General features: G+C 49.6%; 1 protein-coding gene across 8 annotated transcripts in view; it reads left to right on the top strand.

Annotated features, from left to right (window-relative positions):
• Positions 1–18417, top strand: part of SHANK3 (SH3 and multiple ankyrin repeat domains 3) — a 375879-nt gene that overhangs the window by 67836 nt on the left and 289626 nt on the right. For all 8 annotated transcript variants that reach the window (XM_087764022.1, XM_087764023.1, XM_087764025.1 and 5 more), the window contains exon 6: positions 11711–11819. In XM_087764022.1, coding sequence (XP_087620148.1) covers positions 11711–11819 — 109 coding nt within the window. The remainder of the gene's footprint in view (positions 1–11710; positions 11820–18417) is intronic.

An 18417-nucleotide genomic window follows, 5' to 3' on the forward strand; every position in this document is an offset into this window, starting at 1 on the left:
CTCCTGGGGATGGCCCATGTGTGGAGGGCACTGTGCTGGGGAAGGCCGTGCAAAGAGGCTTTGGGTGTCCTTGTTTAGGAAGGACGTGGGACTGGCCGGGACCCCAGGGCTTCCTGCTAGCTCCCTTGTTGCTGTGTATCACGAGCTCCCTCGGAAACCCCCTGTGCAGAGCGACCACTTCCCGCCAAGGGCTGGGCGGCCTCTTGGCTGTTTTCCTTTTGCCCTCTGATGAGATGCGTGCCATTGTCTGCCTTGATGCTTCTCAGCTGCTCGGCCTCTTGCCCGACAGCCAGTGGCTCCGAGACATGCGCAGGAGGTGTCCAGGGCCAGGCAACTGCGGAGGCGCACCCGGGCGCTGTGCCTCCTCCTCGGCCTCCTGGCAGCCCGCGTTGCTGCTGGCGCAGGGCGCCCGTGCCGGGCTCCTGCCATGGGTCTGCAGGGTGGTGCTTTGCTTCTGGTCACATCTGCTCTGTAAGAGACAGGCAGGCAAGGGCTGTAAACTTTCAGTAACAGGTACAACAGCAAGAGCTGAGCTAGGTGGAGCCACAGGCGTAAAGCAGAAGGGAAGAAAACTTTCTCCAAAAGGGCTTGACCTACCCCAAAGGTGAAAATCTTCTTCATGGGAAGAAGCAGGTCCTCTGTCTTCAGTTTGCAGAGCTGCGGAAACAAAACCCAAAATGCTGTTAGGGTTCAGGTTTGACTCACGAAGATTAAAGTCATGAGGCTTCTGTCTGGTGGCACAAGAATATCCAGGCAGCAAATCTGGAAAGCTCTCAGCATCTTCCTGACGCCAGGAAGCGTGAATCATGGTCCTCCTGAGCCTTGCCAGTAAAAGACCGTGCCTGCTGGAGGAAGGGCTGGAGGCGCCTGCCACAGGGAGACCCGGGCGGCCGCATCTGAGGACTTCCCCTGCAAGTGTGTAGTAGCCATAAATGCACTTTATTAAATATTCACTTAATCTCTGTGCTTTAATTTCTACTTTAAAAACAAATTTTCTTCACGTTGTTTCTTTATTTTTAAACCATCCCTTGCCGATAAACTATGGCATCTGAGCGAGATCCTGCATTTCTGCTCCCTTTTGCCTTCAGCAAGAGGATGCTGATAAGCGTTTCCTTTGGCTGGTGTTTTCCCAGAGCCCGTGGGCACTGTGGGCTGCGGTGCTTGTGGGGGCAGAAGTGGAGCCCTCACCCTGCCCCGGCGCTGCTCCTGCAGGGTAGGTGTGGGCAGCTGCAGGGGGTAGCGCCAGGTGTGAGTGAGAGGCATGCTCGTGCCGGCCAGTTGTTGGAGCGATGCTGGCGCTGAGAGCTGACGGCGGCGTGACTTACCCACCCGGCACAGATTGATGCTGTTTCGCTGAGAGAGGGTGAAAGCGGAGCATGTGTGTGCAGCCTCCCGGCAGCTGGCTTGAGGGTGAGAGGGGGATGGAGAGCAGAGGGACATGGGCTCCTCTCTGGGACGGTGGCTGGCTGAGCAGAGAGAAAACCGGCAAGCTGCTGGGGACCACAGGCCCCGAGCGAAGAGCACGGTACTGCCTGCTTCTGCCCCGTCTGCTGTGCCGCCTCTGCTGTGGCTGTGCCAGGCGCTGCTGGGTGAGGGGCCATGAGGGGACGGTCCTCCTGCCGTGCCACCGACCCCATGGAGGGATGCTGCAGGGGCTGGTGGCAGGGCAGGACCAGATGGGGGGTTCATTTCCCGCGTCGAATGCGCAGTGAGGAGGTGTCTCTGGGCCGACTTGGGGAACGGCTGGCTCCTCCACCACTGCAGGCTTGTACGGGCTTGTGCGTTGGGTCGGCTGCTGCGGGGGACTCTGCCTCTGTCTGTGCATTTAGGGGTTGGTGTTTTCTTCTGAGAAAGCAGATACACGGAGGTGATGCCTCTGTGGTGTGGTTCGGACTGTACGCGTCGCTCGAGGCGTGAGGCTTCCCTGTTATTTGTAGCAATGCTTAATTGCTCGGGCAGTGAAATACCATTTTTTCTGAGACGCAGTAATTTAAAGGGCTGTGAAGGATTAGCTTTAGGTCTAACTGGATGGTGGGACCGCTCCTGAGGCTGTGGTATGTGTGAAATCTTTAGGCCTGTGGCTAATGGTCTCATCTGGATGAGAGCAAAGTATGAAAATGTTCAGAGTTTAGAGTCTGACTTTTAGTGGCAGGATACACTACTTCAATCTTTTAATGACCTTGAAAGATGGTTCTTAACTGCCATTAAAAAAGAAAAAACAAGAAAAATAAAAATAACTCCTTTTTCTGAGTGCCAGTGGACTTGTTCTAAGAAGTGGGGAAACTGATTTCTTGTATTGCTAGCAATGACAGAGTGACTAGGGAAAATCAGTCAATCAGCCTCAGTCTCTTGCGCCTCTTGGGATCTGCAGGCAGTGACATTTCTTATAGATATTTTTCCCACTGAATTGCAGTAGACCAGTTAGAAATGGGAGTGCAAAAAAAATGCACGTTAGAAAAGGGCAATCCCATTGTGCTTATAAATGAAAATCTGTGCAGAAGAATCTTGGCATTTACCAAAATGTCCACAAGGGACATTTTGCTACCAAGAGATTTGGGATATTACCACCTTGAAGGGGAAAGAAGCAACACACTTAAAACCCACTTAAAGTAATTATTAAGAGCACGTATGCCATTATTGTTGTAGATGACTGGCGTTAGTGTAGAGCCAGGCCTGGCCACAGGCGGCAATCCTCTCGTGCTGCAAACTGTACAGCTACAGAAGAACAGCAGCCCTGGCACGGGGCTGGGGCGGGTGCGGGCAGGGGCTGCAGGCAGACTGAGGGTGACGAAGCAACGAGAAGGTGTCAGCTTGGTGGACAACACCCGCAGCAGGTCCGCAGCATGACTGTCACCACCTTTTCTGCGGGGGTTAGTGCGTGAGAGGGGTGGTTGTAGCAGGGAGGGGACAGTGGCACTGCTCTTCGGAGCAGCGGGACGCAGGGCACGTCTTCACCCGAGGCGCACCTGGCTGAGGGGAGCAAATGCCATGGCGATGCCGGGAGGAGACAGCAGAAAGGAGCCTGGGAAGGACCTCGGGAAGACGGGCCACTGGAGCTGGATGCAGGAGCGATCACGTGTGCTGGTGAGACGCGCGCCGGCAGAGGCAGCGTGGGGGGGGCTGCACCTGCCTTCGGGATGGAGGGCTTGCACTTGCCTGGGCCGGAGGAGGATTTTGCGTTAATATTGGCTGAGGGTGATCAAGGCTGGGGCAAGGATTCAAGACTTGAGGATGGAGAACAGGGTGGTGTCTTGCTGTTTTGCACTGCCATCAGTGCCATCTGCGTCCCGGGGCCCCCCTTTACAGCAAGAAACATGTTGGACCTCATTAACTGGCGTATTAAAGCTGGGCACAAACGAGGCCCATCCTGCCTCTCTGCTGCAGGAGACCTCTTGCTTGTCTCTGACTTCGCCTTCTCTGCCCAGACAAACTAATGAACGAAGGGCAGGACAGCAGGATCTAACGGCTGAGAGCATGCAAAGGCTGCCCTGGGTGACCACAGCCCATCTGCCCCACCATCCTCTTCTGGTAACAGCTGACCTGGATTTCAGTGTGTCTTTGGAGAAAAACAGAAGGGTAAAAGTGAAAAAAATGGTGGGTTGAAATAAAGGCAGTTTAACAGGTAAAGCAAAAGCTGTGCGTGCACACAAAGCAAAATGAGGAATTTCATTCCCTGCTTCCCATCGCAGGTAGGTGTTCAGCCATCCCCAGGCAGCAGGGCTCCATCACACGCGATGCTGACTTGGGAAGACAAACGCCATCACTCCACACGTCCCCCTTCCTCCTCCTTCCCCCAGCTTTTATTGCTGGGCACGACGTCCTATGGTCTGGGGCGTCCCTTGGGTTGGTGGGGTCAGCTGTCCCAGCTGTGTCCTCTCCCAGGTCCTTGTGCCCTCCCCAGCCTGCTCACTGGTGGGGCAGGGTGAGGAGCAGAAAAGCCCTTGGTGCTGTGCAAGCGCTGTGCAGCAGTGACTAACACATCCCTGCGTTATCATCACTGTTTTCAGCACAAATCCAAAACGTAGCCCCATACCAGCTACTATGAAGAAATTTAGCTCTCTCCCGGCCAAAGCCGGTATATCCCGGCAGTGTCCTGTGCAGAGGAGGTGTCCCCACTGGGCCGGCGCTGCCGGCAGGGGCTGCCCCCCGTCCTCTGCAAGGGCTCGGCCCCCTCCGCGCGTGGGCCTCTGCAGGGCCTCCGTCCTGCTCGCGTCGGGGGTGCTCCAGCCCGAGAGCCAGCCTCTGAGAGAGCTGTTAAACATTGTCGTGGTGTGTCATGAAATCGATTGTTTGACGTTTCTGTGGGAATCAATGAGGTGTCTATTTGCTGCTGCCTAATGGCCTGTGTGAGAGCTTGTCACACAGCCAGCGTGAGGGAGGAGGTCGGGCTTCTCCAGCCTCTTCCAGGGTCTGTGACCCCACGGCAGCCGCCGTGCTCTGGAAATTGGATGGTTTGTCTTAATTCCAGCTGCTGTTTGGAGCAAACTGGACCCCGAGAAAAGATTAGCCTTCCCTTGGTACTGAAATTGCTGGGAACATCAGCATGTGATTGGTGTGAAGGGGATGTGTTGTCTTTCTGCTCTTGCAGAGCACCCGAGCCGGGTGCCTGTGGTTGGCTTCCCCCAGCACCCAGCCCGCGGTGAATAGCGAGTGACAGAATAATTTCTCTGCAAGAAGAATATCTCATTTATTTTCTTTCATTTCGATTCAAGAGAGAAGCTTGTTCCCTCGCACCGGTTTCCTCTCAATGAGCTTTTCTTTTCTGGAGGGTGTTGATTTTTCTTGCGGTTTGGTGCTAACGAAGGATAATGGACTGCGGCACAGCGGCTGCCAGCTGGGTGGCTGGAGCTGCGCCCCATCCCCAGGCGCTCTCCCAGCGCGAACCTCCTTCTCGCCCTTGTAAGCAAACAAAGTGCCTCAAACTTGCTCAGGAGTCATCTGCTGAGGCGGGTGTTTCGGGTAACGATACACGAACCGAGCTGAAGCACCGGAGCCGCGGTTCGGGCAGTAGCGCAAGGGTAAGGGCAGACCCAGGCTTTGGTTCCTCTCTGTGCTTACGAGGATCCTCCTCGGGGAGCAGTGCAGCCTTACCCACAAGAAAGAAGATCCTAAAGACAAGGATTGCTTCCCAAAGGGTTTCCAGGTAGCAGGTGGGAGATACAGGACGTGTGAGCTCAGCTCTGTCGTAGTTTCCCTAAAGACCTCGTTGGTCCCGGTGTGGGGGCAAGAGGGGTCCCACCTGCCTGCAGCCCCTGGGCCCCGGCCCCTGCCCGGGCTGTGCCGCCTGCCGCTGCTTGTGCGAAGGCACCTGGGAAATCAGAGACTTCAAGCACCCCTTAAAAAAGCAAGGTGGAGCCTTACTCTGAGCTTTAATTTTATTTGCATGAGTTTTTTGCTGGGTCTTGGGGTTTTTTCCCTCCCCAGAGAAAGCTTGCTTCTCTCTGGTTAGCGTAGCCATTCAAACATATCGATTTGCAAATCACCATAATCTTCACGCTAAATACGGTCCTTTTGCCCACAGGAAGATCCGCTATGAGTGTTTGTTTAAGCACTTAGATGGCTCTATATAAATACATTTAGGTTTTAATTGTGGCATATAGGAAATGGGGTGCCATGCCTTTACTGGCTTCTGATTATTTTTTTATTCTTTTGATTTGTATCAAACTGCATTTGGATGAAAGTTGAAATTCAGTTAAAATTAAAGCAAAATAACATTTAAAATTGTGTCTTTATCACTTAAATAAATGTTGCTTGAATGTACTGGACACAGAATACGAAAAGTAAATTTATCAGTACATAGCTTTTGTATTTAAAGCTGACTGATCTTTTAAACAAAGGAAGATTTGGTTTGTACGAGTGGTTCTCATCACAAATTCTCAAAGGTATTTAAGTGCCAGAAAAAAAGCAAGTATCTAGTGAGATTTCAAAACTGCCTAAGCAGTTTAGGCATCTGCTTAGCTCCCCTTGATTTCAGTGAGAGTCTGACATTTGCTCTCCATGTCTAGTCACCTTAATACATTTGAAAACCTGGCCCCAAATCCCTCAAGTTCTTGGAATAATGAGATCTCATTCCTTTCCCACCAGGGTTTTATTCATAGATTGGGGGAGGAAAACAAGCTTCCTTACTTTCTCAGTTCTCAAATCTCCTTTCAGCTTTGAGTGAATCAGTCCAAATAATAAGGAAAATATTCTGTGTTTCTAGCTAAATTGAAATGGAAAACAATCAGATAGGAAAGCTTTTCTATGCAGCAGAAGCTGAAAAAACGACATGGAAGAATGTAAATATCAGCGTTCACTTCATTGCGAGAAGTGGATATAATGTGCCCAGCAAGGGACAAGGCTGTGGCATATTTGTAGTGTTTTCTGAGTTGATTGCAAAAGCTCAGTATGTTTTGCTTCTGATTCTGAATGAAAAAGCACACTTGAATTCATGACTGTTGGCAGAAGGGCCGTGTAACCAATACCTTTTTATAAATGCTTGTAAATACCGACATCCGCATCAGCTGTCACGCTGCAAACTCAGGTTAAGCAGGTGCTTTTTTAAGATGGGAGATACCTTTAGCGTAACTGAAATTTTACTTAAGTGAAAGCATTAAAGCTAGGATCAAATTGTTGTCAGTTTGGCAGTGCTCTGCGTGCTGCAGCGCCTGGGGCTGCTGCGATGACCACGGTCGCACCCGGGTGGGGAGTAGCTCCCCGAGAGCCCCTGTGTCCCCTCCGCGGGGAGGGGGCTGGCGGGGACGGCTGTGCCACGGGCAGGGATTGCCACGCGGCTTTGGCTGCACCGTGCAGAGCTGGTCTGATTTTGGTTAAGCTCTGTGGTCGGAGCCGTGCCCTGCCTTGGTGGTGGTGGTGGTTCAAACGCTGGGTGCCTCAGGTCTGGCTGCACCAGCTTGCTGGGAACGGGCCGCTTTGACCAAGCCAGCTGAAATGGCACCTGGGGGCTGCGGGCAGATGTCCGCGGGCAGTCGAGGGGGGACCGTGCACCCCGCCTGTTGGCAGATGCCTTGGCAGAGCTGGGGTTGCTCCGCGGAGGCTCCCCAGACCTGCCACAGCTTCTGTCCAGAGAGACGGACACCCAGGAGGTGCTGGGAGGGAGCAGGGAGCTTGATGGGGGTTTTCAGTTCTCCGGTTATTGGGCTGCAAAGGCAAGATGCACGAGAGGCCTCCAAGGAAGGGAGTCCGTGGATCTGATGCAATGGTTTCAAGTGTATAGTGACCAGGATGTCTCAATTAGCAATTTCCTCTTCTTTTACCTCACCCAGTTTCTGTTATTTCCCAAATCTGGCTATTGGTGTAGTGCCGTAGAGCTATCTGGGCAGCAGCAGACTGCCTCCCCAGAATCAGTCAATAGAAACGGTGGACTCTCATGTCTCTGTGGTCATAGAAATATTGAACTTGAATAAAAAAACATGTTTTTCTCTAACTTTATTCTGGAAAACAGCTTAATTGAGCTAATTATATACCTCTCTGTTGGTGTAGAATAAGAAACTGAAAAGTGTCTGGTAATGGGCGGCATTGGTACACGCCGCTGCTCCTGGTGCCCGCAGGCGAGTTGCTGCGGTCGCTCTGGTTGCTGCCGTGTTACCCAAACGTGTGGTTCCAAACCCACTGTCTTTCGGCAGTGAAACGCGTACGGTAACCCTGTTCCTGGCCGCTTGGCCGTGTCTCCCGCCACAGCTCACTGCCTCTGCTGTGCAAACACAGCTCTTCCTAAGGCCGGCCTGGAAGCCTGATCGGAGACACCATCTAGGTTGCGATCTTCTTTTTATTTTTCCCCTTTTTTGGGTCTCTTTCCTTCTTATGCCTTAATTCAGGCTTGTTTGTAAGTGGAGCAAGGCTGTCACCTAAATCCTGGACGTGGGACTCTTGTAATGCTGTAACATTACGCCTCTGGTGAATGGTCTTTTTGATAATCTATATTCTCGGTTTTCTTAGGCATTTTCCTTGTTCCCTGAGGTCTACGACCAAATTGGAGGAACAGAACCGGGCCAGGGAGGATCTGAAATCACTGTGCTGGTGTCCTACCCTCTCCCCATAGTGTTAAGTTTGTGAATTGCAGCAACCTCTTAACGTGGGCACCGAGCTGCATGTCTGGAGCATGCTGCAGAGCAGATAGGCAGCTACAAGCTGATGGGAAGAGAATATTTTTCTATGTAAAAATTAACAGATTAAGTCTCTGGACTTTATAAATTATTTTTGAGGCATTGCTGTGGATTTTGTCCAAGACCTTGGATAGATGAACCTTCTTTGTTCTTCATCTGGAAATGCAGGGTAGTAATTGATTTCCCCCGAAGGGAAATTCCATGCGTAGACCCATTAATGCCTGCGCAGTGCCCAGGACTGTGACGACGAACGAGCACCTGCCGCGGGAGAATGCAGACCCCAGAATCAAGTATGCCTCTCTCTGCATCCTCCTTTTGCTCATGCAGTTTCTCTTCCATTTCCTTTCTAAATATAAAAAGTACCATTAAAACTTGACATAGTGCATCAAATTCGTACTGTCAAAAAACGTTTTCAATTCCTGAACACCTAGCAAACTAGAAGTATAAACGAGCACACTGTTGCTGGGTGCTGGTGGTCTGGGTAGGATGCATTTCTGGAGTTGTAAATGAGAGTTGCTGGGAGAACCTCAGGAGCAGAACTTCAGGTTAGTGCCTGGGATGTGTCTGGTAGCAGCACAAAAGTGAAACTGCTGTGAGCTGCTATTGCATTCGCAGAGGTACGGTGTTTGCCTTGGCGGGGAGCGCACACAAGTGCCTCTGTCCCTGGAGGCCCCGGGAAGGCTGCTGCTGGTGCAGGGGCCTGCGTGGGCAGAGGCTGCCAGGGTCAAGGGGATGGGCCATGGCGGGGGGGGTCCTTTCCTCGGCTCGTGCCTCCACACGTCCCGTGACCACTGGCACGGTTCTTGGTGGGACTGGCAGTGCCTTCTTGGCCACAGGGCTTTAGTGGGGCCACACATGGAGCATCATCTGTTGGGTTAGGTTAGCATCGTCTGCTGAATGGCTGCTGGGGGGAGAAGAGGTGGACGGACAAATGGGAGTGGAAGGAAGAGGGTTAAATCTGCACCATCGGGTGATGGTTGGGAAGAGGCATTTTGGGATGGCATCCTGGAGGCGGTTGCTGGAGTTGTCAAGTCCCGTCTGTGCTATTGCTGGCAGGCAGCTGTGATTTCTTTCAGTGTTTCTGTACTTCTGCAGAAGCTGAAGGGATACTGAAGCAGGAGGTGGATTTTGCGTTCAGTTACTTGTGAGGCGAGAGGGGATCTGGGGGAGAAGTAACACCAAGCAGCGAGGGTCGGGGGAATGTCTTGCCACCCGACGAGGCAGTGCTTGTGCCCTGCTGCAGGTGATGCCAGTTGCCCTTTTGCCGCACTCATGATAAGAGTGTTGGTGCTGTGGGAATTGCTTATACTGCATGTAGACATTTCCCGCGCTTCCCGGTGCGGGTGACCCAACCCTTTTTTACCCTCCAAGTGGTTTCTCCTTGCTCGTGTGCACCGTCCCGCAGTTGCGTTGGATCTGTCCTGGAGGCCCTGCCTGGGCTGGTGCAGTCTTGAGGAATGTGAGGGAGCACCCAGGGATGGGCAAGGTGGTCGAGACAGGGACCAGGGCCGTGCTCCACACCAAGGGATCAGCTGCTGTCCCCAGTGAATCTCTGCTCTTCTTGGCTCTTGCCTTACTGCACTGTTGTCCCTGGGGCCCTAAGGGGACCGAACCTTGTAACTGAATTGCATGTTTGTGGCTTTGTGCATTATCTTGTGCGTTCCTGTGGCACTGGCATCTCTGCACGCATCTGCGTATTGCTGCAGACAGCCGGAGTGAGCAGGTCAAGTACTGGCACGGGTGCAGTGGAGCTGCGTTACCGTAGGGTTTTGCCTGAGCTAATTAGCTCTGCTGAGCTGGAGTGATGTTGCGGGGGGTAGTGCACTAAAATGACTATATAATTTTAAATATGTGACCTGGCTTGTTTATGGCATGGCTCCATGGTGCTGATTTTAAAAAAATTGTGCTATATGTTTTAGGCTTGGTTCTGCAGACTAGCCACATAGAGACTGAATTTCGTTTAAATCAGGTTCACAGCCCAGCATTAATTTGTCTCATCCTTGAAAAGGTTCATCTTGGTGATATTTTTCTGTCTGACTTCTTACCACGGTCTCCTCAGCATGTCAGAGAAATGGCACAAATGAACTTGTGGGTCCCAAGTTTTGGGATTTGCAGACTCCTTTGTAGAACTGGTTCTAAAAGTATAAAGTTTTCCCACTAGAAAATTAAATATTGACAAAATCAAAATATTATGCAAAATAGTGTGTGATGAAATTTTGTTTAGGAAGCCTTTGAAAAGAATTGGACATGTTTTTGCATCCTGTTTGGTATTTTCAGAATTTTTTTGATCTAGTTTCCAACTGGACATCTTCAAAAAGAAATTTGAAGTGAAGCACTTTGGAATGCATTTCGCTTCATAAAAGATACAATTTTTCTATATCAAATTATGGGAAAACGTTGAAGCTGGAGTCTTTTCACTGGGTGAAAAATCTGCTTTGCTCAGACGCGTTCAGCCAGCTGTGCCATGGTTCACAGGAGCAAGAGCAGTTCCCCGACCATTGGCTGCAGCTTGACCGGTTGGTTAGAGCTTTGCCCAAAGGCTTCCCTCAGCGAATTGCACGGTATTTCTGCTGTGTCAGGCACTTTCTAGAGTGCCTTTCCTAAAGCTGGCTACGGCAAGGTTTGATTAAAATAAACTCAAAAAACCCCAGCCAACCTGCAATCAAAGGTCTGAAAATCTGGAGTGGAAACATGTGTGAGATGGGTGTTTTCACACTGTAGTCTGTCCAAGTCTTGCCTGCCTGCCTGGCAGAGTTGCCATTTCTAGAGTCTAGAAATTTAATAAAATAATGTATTAATCAAATATAGCTATCCAAAAGAGAAAAAAAGGGAAAAAACCAACAACCCACGAACAACCAGGCAGACTTAAAGGAGAGTCTTTTGGACACTCGGTCCCCTGAAAAGAACAAGATTTAGTCTTTGGCCAAAGACAGAAAGTTACACCCGGAATAAAGCACAATTTCACAGCAGACTGGCAGCCGTACCTGTTGGGCCATACAATAATGGTCAGTGTTTGAGTGGCTTGGTCTTTCCTCCAAAGTGTTTTAAGTTCAGCGGGCAGATGGGTGATACGCCCTTAAAATGAGTTTGTGACGCAACACGATGTACACGGCATTGCAGTGAGACGTGGATGAAACCCCGGGCGGTACGGTTCACCGTTGGTGGGATGCTGCTTGGCTGGCACAGCACCTTCCATAGCCAGCGCCATGCTGCATCGTTGACAAATGCACGAAGTTACGTGTCTGTTGATGTGCCTGTGTCACAAGCACATGCAACGTGTGTGCCTGCCCTCACGGTGCGTACGAACAGAAAGTGCCTTAGCAGGGGACTTGCGGTGGGGGCAGAGGGTGGTGGCTGGCAGCCCCTGACGGTTTCCATGGGGTGATCCAGCAATCCCAGTCTTAAGGAGAGGGACGGAAAGACCATGTTCCGTGTAGATTAGCGGCATACCCTCATGTGCCCTGGCTTCTGGTGGGCGCAGCCCCAGTATTCTCGGTGGTTGCCTTGGGTCTCCTGAACGGGGATATTCCTCTGGTGGCTTCTTTCTTCATATTGGGGTGTTAACACTGTGTATTGTGTGTTTTCCTGGGGTGTCATGGCTGCAGGCAAATCTGAAGAAGTTCATGGAGTATGTGCAGATGCTAAATGCGGAGAAGGTCTGCAGACTGCTGGAGAAGGGACTGGACCCCAACTTTCATGATCCGGATACTGGAGGTGAGGCTGGCTTCTCCAGAGGGGGGGGGATGACAGAGCAGAGTTGGGGAACACAATGGGAATTTGGGGGAGTGGTTGTTTTTGAGGGGGTGTAGCAAATGATATATTGTCTGAAATGTAAGGTTTGGAACAGAGGGATGTAAGTTGAATTTCTCAGTAGTGTGTCTTCTTACGACGCTTGGGCCTTGGGAGCATGAAGTTACAGAAGGCTCTTGGGAGAAGACGGTGTGTGTGTGTGGGAAAGACACAGAGTCTGGGAATACAGCATAAAATGAAAGAGCTGGGGGGCCGTGCATCTTTCAGTGGTGTTCTGGGGAGGATGAGGTTGCCTCTGGGACCGGCTAGTTGGGTGAATGCAAATTGCTGCCTGAGGATCTCTTCATGAAGCAGTCAGAAGATTTAAGAAGTATTTTGGGGGTCAAGAAAATAAAATCTTGGCGTCTGGTTTCCTCGATTTTTTTTTTTTTGTCTCTTTTTTTCCTATCTATGTGAGCAAAATTCACCCCAGAGAAGTCTGGTCACTGGAGCGCTGGCTGTTGGGTTGTCTGCAGGCTCCTGGCTGTAAGAAGTGAGAATCAGACTCCAGCACGTTTTCCTTATTGATGGGGCAGTGAGGGAGGGCCTCTCCCCGTATCCCCTGCTGTGAAGCCTCGTAGTCTTGTTCCGAGAGAGGAGTTACTGCTTTTGTTGTTCCTGTTTTAAAGTAATGCAGCTTATTAGTGTTTATTATAGACTTGGACTTCTGTGTGTGAATCATGGGCACATTTCCAACCCATGAGCAGACTCCAATCTGATGATTAATTTTCTGTGTTTCTGGTTCAGTTGGATGGCTTTTCAGGTTGTTTCTGAAACACTGGCTACCTCTGTGCTTGGAAATTCAGTGTGTCCAAACCATTTTTCAGCACCGAGATCAGGTGGCAGAGCGTGGTGTCGTTCACACTATTAACCTCTCTTATCCTCTCAGATAACACAGCTGCATCCGAACTGCCCGTTGGGAATGGCCTCTGCCAGCTCCTGAACTGGGAAGGTGAAAGCTGGTGCAGCCAAACTCTGGCAAGAACCGTTTGAACAGCGCCCAGGAGTGTTTACGCTGTGTAATTTGGTGGTGTAACCACTCTGTCTGGACCTGCCACAGTGTCCTGATGAACAACTGCTCCCATGAGAAATAGCTGATAGCGTGCGAGCGCGATCACCGTCTGCTCTGGAGCATGTCCAAACAGCTCAGCTCCACGTGGTTTTCTTTTTTGCCGAAGACCTTACAAGCATTTTGAGGGATCTTTCCTTATAAAGAAAGTCCTCTGCTCTTCTAAAGCTGATTCAGCTTTCCAGAGTATATTCTATTGCAGAGTGCAGTGTGCTGCTTGAAAAGATGCTGTGAGAGTTTTGGATCTGATATGGTTTGAACCCAGATGTTACTTCACAGAAGGGTAGAGGCTTATAGGAGCAGGCTCTTGAGTACTGAAAAGGCTGTTAAATATAGAGGGGGAAGAAGGAAAAACACCCGACCCAAATAGTCATTTGGATCTGGTTCAGAACTGAGGGCAAAACCAGAGTGAATGCTATGAGATGCGAAAATAGATGGTTAGAGCAGAGGGAGTCTTGGACGCCTCACTTCTGGAGTCTAATTCTTGTGCAAAAACACTTCATTACTGCTTGCTTTACGATCTGTTTTGTGAACATGAAAGAGTGACATAAAACTGCTGTTCAGTATTCATGGGTTCCTGGAATGTAGGACCAGATGGAGCTATTGTACATCTGACCTGACCTCCTGTGTCTCGCAGGATGCTCCTCACCCTCCCCCTGTGTGTGTGCGTCTTCGCTAAGCAAAGCTTAAACATGTTTTCCAGAAAGTCATCAATCTTGATTCAGGGAACAGATCTGTGCCTTTCCTTCGTTATTTGGTTAATCACCCTCACGGTTTAAAATTCATCTCTCATTTAAATTTGTATGCTTCAGCTTCCAGCTGTCGTTATACTTTATCTTCTAGATTAAAGAGCACTTTAGTACCTGGTATGCCTTCACATGAAGGTATTTATACATGGTAATCAAGTCAACATTCAATCTTCCTTTCCTTAATTAAAGAGAGGCCAAACTCCTCCAGTCTTTCATTTGAAGGTATTTTCTCCAGTTTTCCTGTCATTTTTGTGGCTTATATGTCACTACTCCATTTTGTAGAGATTTTTAACAGCGCAGGTACCAGACGGCCTGCTGCCTGCCTGTGCCACTCGTCACGGGCAGGCACCGCTCTTCCTGCAGGTCCCGGCTCTCCAGCCTCCCAGGGCCGCGTTTGGGAGGAGAGGGGTGACCGTGTGTCTCTGGGATGGGACCCCACCTGATGTCCTGCGAGACGGAGGGGCCAGGGGGGTTTCCCTTCCCGTTCCTCCTCCTGCGCTGTGTCCTGGCCCCACCTTAACCTGGGGTTACGTGGCCCATGTTGGCTGAACGGAGTGGAAGCACTCAGCAGTTCCTTGCTTGGGAGCTTGCTTTGTTCTGGGGAGGTTGTTTTCCTTCCTGTTGACTTCCCACACAGCCCAGGCTGGATGATGGAAAGAGCACGGCGGCAGCGTGCTGCTCCTGCCCCGGGCTGCCGACTGCAGCAGCACGGCTGGGGAGGTCCGGCTTGGCCCCCTGGACAGGAGCGTTTTGCAGAGCCGTGACCGCAGGGTGCAGCTGCTGCAGCTGCCCAGGGCAGCACGTCTCCTCCCTGAGGTGTAGCGTCTCAGTCAGAGATTTGCATTTGCTTCAGGATAATTGATGAGGATCCAGAATAGAGTCAAGTCCAGCACCCTGAAGACCCTCTTCGGCACCCATGTGGTCAGCCACGTCGCCCAGTGACCGCTCTGACTGCTGCTCTTCAGCTGGATTTCTGTTCATTTGGAACGTGTCTGTCTGACATTTTATACCACTCATTTTTAATGTCATGTAGGACTCAGCCAAGCGTGAGTCTTACATCAGTACAACTATCTGCATCAATCAAACTTGTAATTTACCAAGGAAAGGAATTACGTTTGAGTGGGAAGACCTATTTACTGTAAAGCTTGATTGGGTGATATTAACAATACAGGTATTCTTTAATGCTGTGTCAATTAAATTCCAAATCAATTTTCCCAGCATTTTCCCAGGATCAGTGTTATTTCCCTGACTTGCAGTTTCACAGATCGTTTTACTTGCCCCTTTTTGAACATTGGCCTGACGCTACTTTTTCTTCTGGTCTTTTTGAACGTCCCAATATTTCAAAATGTATTAAAATGTAACTTTTTTTGGACCAGGAAGATCTTCAGGGAGAAGATAAGGAGGAGGATATACAACATTCACTAGATGTAAACAATTTATTTAGTATCAGGTAGCTCATGCCAAAAATCCTTATTTGGTAACGGAAAGGAAAAGAATGTATTTCCACAGCAGCAAAATAAAAAATAAATGATTGGTCATTTTGCTATCTGTGTTTATTAGCAATTATATGCTCTCTGCCTAGTGATGGACTGGCTTGCACCGGGGCTGGGAAGTCATTTCCATATTATCAAATTTAAACATCAACAGCAAAACCACTCTCTGATAGTCCTTTGCCAGGCCAAACGTGGATTTCTTTACTCCTGTCATTTGTTCTTGTTATTATTCTTCATTTTTTAATTTTCAGTTCATATTGACCACTATCTATTTCATCGTGTCCTGTTGTTAGAGGTGCCTGTTTGTAGCTGCCGCCGTCACTTTGCTGCTGACCTGGAGGGGCACGTGGCAGCGGTTCTCCTCTCTGATTTACGGAGTGGTAGTTCTGAGCCACACAAATTGTTCTTCAAGACTTCCCAGTCGCCTTTTACTTTCTCTTTTTAATTTTAAACCTCCCACATTTCCTGTGATTGATACCTAATCTAATTTCCCTTGGTTGATTCCCTTAGGAAGCATCAAATATTCACCTGGCTAGTTGGGACTTTCTTCTTTCCATGTCATCCCTAGTTGATTAGACAGCAGTCAAGTATTAAGCAGATTTTTCTTCATTACATTGAGATCCAAAGTAGCGTTCCCTTATGCTGGAGTGAAACAGTGTCTATAGAAAGTGATCAGTTTTCTCCTTTTTAGAAAATGAAATGATTTTTTATTGCTTGTTGGATGGGACACCCAGCATTTTCCTTCAAGTTGAAGTTGCCCTGATATAGTGCAAATGTTAATTTATACAACTTAGGGATAAACATTTAGAAGTTAATACAGTTTTCTTTAGTGATCTGTAACAAAATCTTATGAAGGACCTTTTAACTTACTACTTCAGATGCTAAGCCACGTGCATTTGAAGTCCTGTTCTGAATAATCAGTGGCCATAGAATAGATGATGGGATTTTAATGTAAACTCGTTCTCTGGTCCTCCTTGCCCTCCCAGTACGTTCTCATAACAATCCGTCATCCTTAATATTCTAAAATGGTGTAATTGTCTGTAGATTTCAGTACTGACAATTAGATCACAATCCTTCTTACCAGTAAAAGCAGTCCATATCCTTTTCTGTATTATCCAGCCTCCCAGCGTTTTGCAATGAGCAAAGAGGAAGAAAAAAAGCTTCCTCGCATTCTGTGTCAAATGGGTTTAATTACTTCTGACACAGTGCATTTGTGCTGTGTTTTCCTCTTTGGAATCATTTCACTTGTGTTCTTAGTTTAATGTCGTCCTAATTGCTCTACCTATTTCTCAGCCAAGATCATTATCTCACCTCTCGGTGAAGTGCTGGTGTCACTGAGAGTCCTCCAGAATGGGCCAGAACATCTCGGGTTTGCTCCCATCGTGTGGCTGGTGAGTCACTTCCAGTGTTTTTTGCCCGATGCCTTGTCTTGCTTGTAGGACTGAAGGGATCTCTGGGATGAGCACGTGGACTTTTCTGTCCTTCAGCTTTCCTTCCATGTCCTCGTGCCCCATTACTGGGAAATTTCTGCCCCTTAATTTCACAGGCTCATCCAGCACTAAAGGAAAATTGTGGGCTGTCCTCAGCTTCCGTGTTCAGACATGTAAATGCAAGTGCTGCTGCATGGTTCCCGTTCCCTTGGCAAGATTTCCAGATTGTGGTGAAGGGTACCCAGACACGTTTCAATCGCTGGCCCTGAGGCTGGAGTCGGTTGCCTGGACTGGTCACTTCACAACGGGGAGTCCAAGACATCAGCGTGGGCCTGGCAGGCTTGGTGTGGGGATGGCAGGAGAGCTGCCTCCGGCCATGGCTGGGAGGTTGGGTGGGATCGGCACTTGCGGTGCCGGACGGGGTCCTCGCTGGGGCGGCTGAGTCCCACCTGCGGGCTGCTGCAGGTGAGCTCAGCTGTGCTCCACCGAGTTGTCCGTCACGTCTCCATTAGCTGTGGTAGGAGCTTACGTACCCACGCTTACGCGTGCAGGCTGAACCCCATCCCTCTGGGTCTGGCTTGAGGAAGACAGTCTGCTGTTTTGGTCTCACCCTTAGTCTTTCTTGGTGATGCTTTTCGGGAACTGAGCCTCTCATGAATCTTTGTATAAAATAGGAGAAATATGAGCTGATGATCTTGCTGAAAGCAAATAGATATCATAGAAAATAAAATAAGTGTATCTTTTTTTTTTAACTGTTTCACTTCTGGCCATGATAGTAACGAATACAGAGTTAGCCTAGGAAAGAAAACAACATCTCAAACTCCCTTCTCCATCCCTCTTTGATGCACCCATTTTGCTTTGTTTTGGACGTGGGTGTTTCTGTAGTAACTGCTTGCTACTCCCAGCCGGGTTCCTCGCACAGGCACTGGTCGTGGTTGGTACTCCTGTTCTGTTGCCCATCTTGATGCTCTGCTCTCCTGCTTTCTCTGCCTTCCCAGTTCCCTCCCTGCAGATCCTTCTCCTTGGGCTGCCTCTAGGGCTGGCTCCTGAGTCTAGCTGTCCAGCTATCCTCCCATAAGTGTTGGTATTTCAGATGTTGCACAATGGTGCAATGTGCACTTCTAATCCATATCTTTCATTTGTCACCAGATCACACTTTATATGCAGGACTGGTTCTTCCCCTCTGTAGAAAGGAAAGCATAGTGCATCCAGCTTGGCACAGCTCTTCCACTCGTGCAGCTCCAATAGATCCATGCCCGAAAAGAAGAAACCATATTCCCTGTGAAATGCCTCTTTGGCAGTCCTGTTTTCAATGGACTTGTTTACTAAACTAGAATTTCCTGAATTGCTGGATGAAAGATGGAGAGGAGGCAGGGACCCTACGTGGCAGAGCGTGAGAGCATCATTATGGACCGTGTGGTCTCGTGGCAGTATCAGCAGTCAATCATGTTGGTACAGTTTGGTGCTGCATGTGTGTAGCATTGCGATGCTGCTATACTGCCAGTGCGTTGCCCAGCCCTGGGTGAAATGCAAGCAGCTTTGTTCTCTGTGGTCTCTTCATGGGTCTGCAGCTTGGTGGGTGTCACTGTTGTTGTTGCTTGCCACTTTTGCAGTGCTTGGGAGGAAATCATGCAAGTGGCCTTTCTGATAGAGGTAGGTAGGACCTCAGACTCCTTAAACAAGGACTGTTCCAGATAGACTCATCAAAGCATAGGGGCCCTGCTATAATGTGGTCATCTCTAGTTCTGTTTATTGTTTCATCACCTGTAGGGCTTCTTTGGA

The sequence above is a fragment of the Nipponia nippon genome, unplaced genomic scaffold, assembly GCF_047370975.1.
Source record: "Nipponia nippon isolate SJK-2023a ecotype South Korea unplaced genomic scaffold, ASM4737097v1 scaffold_3, whole genome shotgun sequence".
Lineage (NCBI taxonomy): Eukaryota > Metazoa > Chordata > Aves > Pelecaniformes > Threskiornithidae > Nipponia > Nipponia nippon.